This window comes from Haliotis rufescens, unplaced genomic scaffold, assembly GCF_023055435.1.
Source record: "Haliotis rufescens isolate VD_foot unplaced genomic scaffold, xgHalRufe1.0.p SCAF_18, whole genome shotgun sequence".
Classification (NCBI taxonomy): Eukaryota; Metazoa; Mollusca; class Gastropoda; order Lepetellida; family Haliotidae; genus Haliotis; species Haliotis rufescens.
In genome coordinates this window covers 11819257-11828131 of record NW_025963868.1, presented here as the reverse complement: position 1 = coordinate 11828131, position 8875 = coordinate 11819257, and the positions used below count along the sequence as shown (strand labels likewise).

Here is an 8875-nt window from a genome sequence, read left to right as displayed (position 1 = left end):
GATTACAGTACGCCGTGGACATATGCATGATATGCACTAACTCGAGCACAAAGTCAGTGTTCCTATTCGTGCGGACCCGTGAGGATCCGGGGTAGAATAGGTTTTCAGCAACCCATGCTTGCTGTAAAAGGCGACTATGCTTGTCGTAAGAGGCGACTAACGGGATCGGGTGGTCAGGCTCGCTGACTTGGTTGATGCATGTCATTGATCCCAATTGCGTGGATCGATGTTCATGATATTAATCACTGGATTGTCTGGTCCCGGCTGGATTATTTACAGACCGCCGTCATATAGCTGGAATATTGCTGAGTGCAGCGTTAAACAACAAACCAACCAACAAACCAAATCCTATTCGTGCGTCATGGGTGGAAGATGAAATGAAGGCGATCGTGTAATGAAGAATACAATTCTTCAGCGAATGATATTTACTGGAAACGAAATGATACATTTCTACGGTCACGGTATTTTCATTTGTATACAGGTGATTCAAAATCGGTATGATGGGTCAGAAGGATTCGACCGTACCTGGAACGAGTACAAAGAAGGATTCGGCGACCTTGACAAGGAGTTCTGGTTAGGTAAGAAACGGCAAGGCATAAATATATACTTATCAAAAAATATGTTTGGACAAAGAGTTATAGAGACATCAAACAGAAGAAAAAAAGAATTTGCTGTTTAACTAAAGGACATATAGGAAGTAAGTTTGCACATGCATACATACCTCATAGCTATTGGTAATATCTCCGATGAGACAGTCTCATATTAAATAAAATTTCACTTGGTTCTGCACATTGTAATTGATTTAGTTAAATGTAGCAGTCTGTCGCTTGACGGTGCTGACGTGAAGTGATCTAGTCTCTAGATGCTGGCTTCTATGTTGTTCTGCTCACTTTGGAAAATAAATGCAACCTGCATCACAACTGCCTACGCATTATGCTGACAAGACACGATAGGACCAGAATACTGCTTAGAGCAGCATGTTCGACTCACCCACTCCCTCATTGAGATGTGGCCCAGTCGTCTAAGGCGCCGCAATTCGCTGTGCGGAGTTGCGTCCCTTGGCCACGCCAGAAACCTATGATTGTGGGTTCGAATCCCGGTTCGCCCCGATTATGTTTCTAGGTTTGTCAGCACCATACCCGTGCTCGTGGGTTTCACCGAAGTGGTAAACGTCTGAACCTGAATCATTCATTGAGATGACTCGTCATGATGTCACCTGAATACTTATCAATTCAACTGCTCGGTGATAAAGGATAACATATATTGAAGGTATGCAAGGTAATGTTATTCTATTTTTCAGGAAATGAGAAGATCTGGCGAATGACAAGAGAAGCTCTGTTTCAATTACTCATACAAATAATGGACTTCGAAAACACTAAAAGTAAGGCATATTACCATAGGTTCTCTGTTGGGAACTCGTCTGTGAACTACGCTTTACAGTTTGGGTGGTACAACGGTAATGCAGGTAAGTAAAATATAATAGTAAAGCTTTATTATTTTGTTTTGAGGGTGCGAAGTTTGATCAATTATTTTTGTAAATCTCTGCTTTTCAAGGAAATTCATTTTCCGGAGTGTCCTGGAACAATGTGAACAAAGGCCCGAGTTTTATATGCTGTTTCAAAAGTGTATACAACTGCAGTCACATGTAAAATGCTGAAACATAATTCTACCATGACATTTGGGAATGCTGCATTCTGATTGGTCCACCAGCGTTACTAAATCAAGACAATGAATTTGCTGATCACTGCAACCATTTTCAAATGCCAATCATTTGATCTACGCCCCTGTTGAAATCGCTTTGTAACATAAGTACTTGAGAATTATTATATTATGCTTATATACCTCCACCACTTACGCCTTACTATAACTGCAATACTGCTCAAAGAGATGTAAAATCAAACCCATTCACTTGATAAACGTTGCGAAATATCATTTGCGTGTCCTGTGGTATTTAAAGCAACCTCTCTTTGAATCCCAGACTACATAGGACTTATGGAGTGTCTTTTTGAGAGTCAGTATAATAAAATAACATTTTGGCACTACCATGACACTGTGGCGTAAATTTTACTCAGTAAAACTACTTGGACCCCTGAAGGCAAAATCGATCAGTGCGTACCCAACCAAAAACGAATATGGATTGTCGGGTACACGTTGATTATTGCAAACATATCCACAGCTACGTTCATGTAGGAACGATTTTACATTACATGCTCAATTTGCGAATCTCATTGTCAAGCGATAACCATCACAGCAAAAAAAATGCAGTTTCCGGTATCCGGTTACCTGCCGGATACCTCCGGACACTTACCCAAAACGCGTCCGGGTATCCGGTGGCAGATACCTTGCCGGATACCAGATCCGTGGTATCCGGCATGGACACCTCACCGGAAAGTATGCCACCTGGAATCCGGGTATCCGGCACCGGATACCTCACCGGATACCTCAATCTGGGTGTCCAAGGATCCGGCACCGGATACCTCATTCTGAGTTTCCAAAAACATGTCACAATTTGGGGGGTGCATTTTGTTCAATTCAGTGTGAAACACCTAAAAATATATATACCGGAAACTGCATTTTTTTTGCTGTGCATATGATGTGATGGAAAGGTCGGTTTGACCTGATCACTGACTGATTATTGTGTTTTTGGTTAAGTTAAAAAACCTGTCATAAATGCACCCTTGATATTATATTAACCTAATTAAAAATCTTAAGGCAGTGATGTTCAGGTGGATAACTGAACACATTATGCTGTCCATGTGGTAAGAAATATTCCAGTTTCCCTTTGTCTAATGAATTTATTTTCTTGCTTGTGTGAAGGGAATGGATTGGAATATCATCAGGGTCGTCCCTTCTCAGCCCGTGACCTTGACCTTGATGCTAGCTCCACACACTGCGCGGATTTGAGCGGAGGCGGATGGTGGTACGGAGCATGCTACGAGGTTAACTTGAATGGCCTGTACAGCACTGCAGGGGGCAACCTTTCTTGGTTGTCATTGGGCCCACTGAAGAGGACTCAGATGAAAATAACCCCGTATATATGATATACTGTCCGTTACTCACATACGATAATACTTTAGATTGTGTATTAAAAGAGAGAAATGGCCTCGATTCTCAGATGAAGATGGAATTCTTATTTTCCCAGTTGAGCTGGATGATGTTACTTCTTTGATAACGGATTTCCAATACTTGGAACATTGTTTTTATTATGTTTCAGTCCAGTAAAATGTACCACACATTGATTAAATCGTGAAACATCATAAATGTCTGGTTTGTGCCCTACATTTATAGCAACTGGACAAACAGTGCGCATTGACGTATTAGACATCAACGGTATTCAATTGATGTCACAATGAAGTGACGTCTTCTTTTAAGAAAGTTGGGAGACACTACCTTCATTGACTTTGGTATGATAAATCCCCGACATGTCGTAAAATAGAAATTAGTTATTTTTTGTTTTATATGTAACACCGTACTTTGGGTTCATGATTCTTAGCAGAATCCCTTTGCGTTAAAAAAATCCAAAAGCATGACAGTTCTAGTTGCGGTTTCAAAACAAAATCATACGAGCAGACATCCTTACATTTTTCCTTCAAAACCTGTGACGCAATATTCTGAATTTGTTTCCTTCACCCCGCACCAATAACCACCCGCCCCCATTTTGGAACGAAATAGGTCACTCAGTGCACACCATACATGCTTGCGAACACCATCCACGGTTGTATCATTCGTCATCATTCTTCCCTTTCCGAAACTACCAGACATAAGTGAGTCAGTGATTTAGATTTAACGCCGCTTTTAACAGTATCCCAGTTATATCACGGCGTGTCAGCTTTATGTGGGAGGAGAGCCCGAAGTGATGCAGGTCTCAGACGTTTACCACTTCGGTGAAACCCACGAGCACGGGTATGGTGCTCACAAACCTAGAAACATAATCGGGGCGAACGAGGATTCGAGCCAGCAATCAAAGGTGCCCAAGGGACGCAACTCTACACAGCGAATCGCGGCGCCTAAGGCGACTGGGACACCCGTGCCCCCACCAGACAACAAGACCACTAGCATCTATGCGTGGATTACCAGAAGAATTGTCCCTTCTCAAAGGCCGCCATTAGTCAAAATCGTGCAAGATAATCAGCACCTTAAACATAATCCCTGTTGTTTAAATTAATTAATTAATTAATTGTGAATGTAGATTGTCAGTTCCACACCACAACGTCTATGACAGAAATATGTTGTATGAACTGAGGTTGTTACTTGTAGGACTATACAGGGTGAGCTATTGAATGTGCGTTTGTTTTCATTTAAGAATCGGTTGACGTGGTTGTGGCGTACTTTCCTTTGAAGTAAAGCTCTACTTATCTTTCCAATACATTTCAGTATTCAGTATGTTTTTTTAACAATATACAGAGAGTTGAAAAATGTTTCAGAGGTGGCCTGTACCTATTCAACTCCAATCTAAAATATTGTCTTTGGGACATTTCAGTCCATTTCATGTATCTAAATTGTTCTTAACTTAAGAAACTAGCTATGTTTCAGTTACGACAATTAAATAAATATAGGCCCTGCTCATACTTAATGTTGAAAACAAACTATATGTTGAATATGTAAAGTGGACATATAACTATTCAAAGTCAAAATAATGTCGTTCATATTTTATTCGTCAATCATATCCAATATACACAAGGGGTGTGCCATTGAAGTTGCGTAAATATCAACATGTCATTAGATTGTAGTGAGTGAATAAAGGGTAACACAGGGTTTAGCAACATTCCAGCATCATCATGGTGTGGGATACCAGAAATAAGCTTCACCTATGTTGGAATCGAACCCAAACCTTCGCCAGACACATGCTATAAAAACGGTCTACATGCACGCACTGTGTAATCATCTTCAGACTGACAAGTTAATTTGGTACTCAAAATTGAGTGAGTGAGTATGGTTTTACGCCGCTTTGAGCAAGATTCCAGCAATATCACGGCAGGGACACGAAAAATGGACTTCACACAATTAACCCATGCCGGGAATCGAACCCGGTCTTCGGTGTGACGAGCGAACGCTTTAACCACTAAGCTACCCGACCGCCCTGGTACTCAAAAAGGAAAATATTGTCTTTCAACCTCTTACCGGATTGACTACATTGGGACCCAGTCCCAGTATTGGTCCAAACAATCTATTCTTGCCGTAAACAAGTTACAAATTGATGAGCGTATCCCAATTGTGTAGATCGAAGACCATGATGTTGATCAATAAATTAAAGTTGTAAAATATAGAATAATAAATATCTGACAAATTCATGCCGACATCCATACAAAATTAATACCAAAACATGAATTGGGATTGACTTGTGTGGAAAGAATGAGGTCCTGCATACATGTGGTGAAAAGGTTGGAAAACGTGAGAGCCTGCCACGAAACAAACCAACATGTCATGCACGTGCAACATCACTTGTTGGGCCATGAAAACGTTGGCTTTTCGTTTGCACGTGAAAGAACCATCATTGCGTAGGATATCAGCTCAGACAGTGAGGAACCGTTAACGCGCTCAAGGTATTCACGCCAGATGACAGTTTGTGCTGCGGCGTCAGTGGTGTCAAGTTTGGGTTAGTGAGTAGTCACGTATTTTGCTTCGCCGTGTGGCCGGCCGGAAGACGTCGTATCAACAGGCGTCGCGGGGAACTTTATGCACCAACCTGCATACAGGAAGTCGACAGATTTGGTGGTGAAAGTGTGATGATGTGAGCAGCCAACTCTTACATTGGTAGAACAGACTTGGTGCAAGTGCTGGAGAACTTAAAGGCACAACGTTATATGGTTGGGATTATTCGGCCACACGTCCTTCCCATTTCGCAACAAGCGAACGTCATTTTCCAACAAGACTACGCCCGTCCTCACATGGTAAGACTGACAACAGCCTTTTCAGGAATCACAACATCCCGGTTTTGCCATGATCCTCCAGGTCTCCAGATTTAAACGCAATCGGACATTTGTGGGATGCACTCGATCAACGACTGTGAACACGTCACCAACAACCACGGAACCTCTGACACCTGGCACAAGCACTGCAGGCAGAGCGGTTGAACAATCCCCAGACAACAATTTGAAATCTGATTGCATTCATGGGACGATGATGCCAGTCAGTTTTGCACTCTAATGGTGACAATACAATATATTGAGAACAGAACACCTTCTTGAAAAGGAACCTGGGTCAATGACAATGATGTGTGCCAATTTTGAATACTCGATTACCATTTACTTTTTTATATGCTATTTAAGATATACATCAATAATCACTGTTGTGTTTCTTTTTTTGCTGTTCCTGTTCCACTCACTAATGGGTGCAACACCGTGTTCATGGAGTGTGATTGTTGTCCCGATAGAATTGACCTGTTACTCTGCCATAGACGTTTTGGAGCGCAGTTCGGCCAGTCATTGTGAGACCGCCCAATAACATTATGGATCAACCCAAAAAAAGATCAGGACGTTAACGTTCATACATCACCCAATAGGATGTATTCTTACTCGTTTCCATCAGTCACGGCAGTCGTGTGTGAACCTTGATTCGTCAGAAAACATGGCATTAGCCCAACGTTGATTATCTTAGTGCTTATATTCCCCTTCACCACTGATGACTCTGACCCAAGTGACCCTGCGGTAAGTTATGGGATGACACGTTGACGTCGTGCAAGCAAATGTCGTCTGTGCAGACGCCTTTACATATACTCTTACACAAGTTGCATCTTGCATCTGGTACCAAATCTGAGTGGCAGTTTGCAACAAGGTTCTTAAGGCAATCCTGGACTGGAATTAACGCCAGTAGGCGTCAAGAGTGGCGTTGATCATTGACGTTATGTGTTTGTGGGTTTGTTGGTTTGTTGTTTAACGCCGCACTCAGCAATGGTCCAGCTATATGACGGTGGTCTTTACAAAATCGAGTCTGGACCAGACAATCCAGTGATCAATACCACGAGCATCGATCCACGCAATTGGGATCGATGACATGCATCAACCAAGGATCTTCACGGGTCGCTTCCACATGTAAAGAATTTGAGCTGCAACGGAAACGACTCATTGCCGACCTAACTTTACCAGTAGTTAAATCAAATACAATTTGGAGGGATCCTCGATACTCTGACTTGAAGAAACGGATATTAAACGTAGCAGCAGATGAAGGATTGGTGTGGACAAAGGGAAGTGATGTCAGATTGTGTTTTAAAACTTGTGTGCGAAGCGTACTCAAATCCACCGAGCAAAAATAGACGTGACACACGTGGATCTAATGATCAATGATGTGAAAATTATATGAAAGGAAAGGAAATCCATAATTAAATTTGTCTTGGAATATGTGTATTGGAGTTTTAGTTTATCGTAAGTACAATATTATCTAGATAGGTCTAATGTCGGTCAAAACATCTGGTTTATTTCGTTTATTATTTATCAGTCGCTTATGTGCATTGTTATGTTGATACACGTGACATATTCATATAGTGTAGCCAAGCTAAGAAATATTGGCGCAACTTCTGGTGTCTTGGCATCTTCCTAAACACTACTTGAAAAATCTGTGTAATAATTTAAGTTTTATAAATATAATCTGATTATTGTGTGGTATAGGTCAAACTGTTGAATGTTAGTGACCAAAACTAAACAAATATGTGTAATTTTCGGACTGAACTGAAACATCATTTTCGTATTTATGTATCGTTACTGTTACATGAACCGAAACTGCTATTGTTCTGGGGTTCTGTCGTAAATATTTACACCATAACACACTTTGACCACAAATGCATCGAATGTGTCACTTCAACACCTGACCATGTGCTTTGCTATTTATAGCGCAACAACCAATAAGCTCCGCCCACTGTGAATGATGACGCCAAACACGACCGATTCGATTTTTTATGATAAAACTACAGAATATTTATTGACTTATATCTATATATGGAGCCATTTGTCATTTGTCATTCAAGTTGATACGAAGTTTGACGGTCAATGATCATCTCGTCAACGTACGGTTTTGAACCCCCCGACACTCGATTGTGTTTACATTGTCACTGAAACACCGCTACCTTGCGGGCTTTTTATAGTCAGGGTGTGGCTTTAACCCCTAAAACTATTTACAAACTAGCAAAAAGACAGATTCAATTTCCTTATAATTATCTACTACCCAGATTTCCGCTCCGTATAAAATACAATCGGCGTCACTTTAGCATTAAATATTTAAAAAAAATATATCTTAGTCATATGGTTCTAGATTCCGAAGTGACTTTAAAACACAAAACAAAACTGTTTTAGCCTGTAGTCATGTAGACCACAGACAGTGTCAGCAATGAGGGTAATGTCATCAGCAAACAGCAAGACAATTTGATGTAACAAATCGGGACGGACCTGAACTCCCGGTGAACATCGCGAGTCAACATCTTTTTCAAAATCATTTATAAATAAATTGAATAAAAATGGACTGAGAATGCATCCTTGGCGGACTCCACGGTTATATGCAAAGCTATCAGATAGATACATGTATGTATCTCGTTTAACACAACAAGAGACACACTTATAAATAGACCGAATATTTTTAAACATTTTAGGTGAAACTCCATTTTCGGACTGTTGATGCTGTCGAACGCTTTGTTGAAGTCTACAAACAGAACATACATCTTACCTCTTCATACCTAAATATCGTTCAATAACTGACAGGAGAATAAACATAGTATCTGTTTTCGAGTATCGGGCGCGAAACCCTTCCTGCGATTTAACTACATGCAATTTATCATACACCTCGCTGAAAAAAACGTAATCTTGTGTTTAAAATGGAAATGTAGACTTTACTAAAGATACTCAATATTGTTAAGCAACTCTAGTTTGATGGCATGTCCATGTTACCT

At 40.8% G+C, this 8875-nt stretch overlaps 1 protein-coding gene across 1 annotated transcript; it reads left to right on the top strand.

Annotated features, from left to right (window-relative positions):
- Positions 1–439: 439 nt before the first annotated feature.
- LOC125381601 (ryncolin-4-like) lies at positions 440–3135 on the top strand. Its single transcript, XM_048398671.1, has 3 exons — positions 440–578; positions 1301–1465; positions 2818–3135. The coding sequence occupies exons 1-3, from the start codon at positions 440–442 to the stop codon at positions 3039–3041; spliced, it is 528 nt and encodes a 175-aa protein (XP_048254628.1). The 3' UTR covers positions 3042–3135.
- The last annotated feature ends 5740 nt before the right edge of the window (positions 3136–8875 follow it).

Bases quoted from the DNA above. Each gene is read 5' to 3' on its own strand.
- LOC125381601 (XM_048398671.1), top strand. From the start codon at position 440: ATGATACATTTCTACGGTCACGGTATTTTCATTTGTATACAGGTGATT. The intron at 579-1,300 runs GTAAGAAACGGC...TCTATTTTTCAG, and splicing joins TGACAAGGAGTTCTGGTTAG to GAAATGAGAAGATCTGGCGA. The intron at 1,466-2,817 runs GTAAGTAAAATA...GCTTGTGTGAAG, and splicing joins GTGGTACAACGGTAATGCAG to GGAATGGATTGGAATATCAT.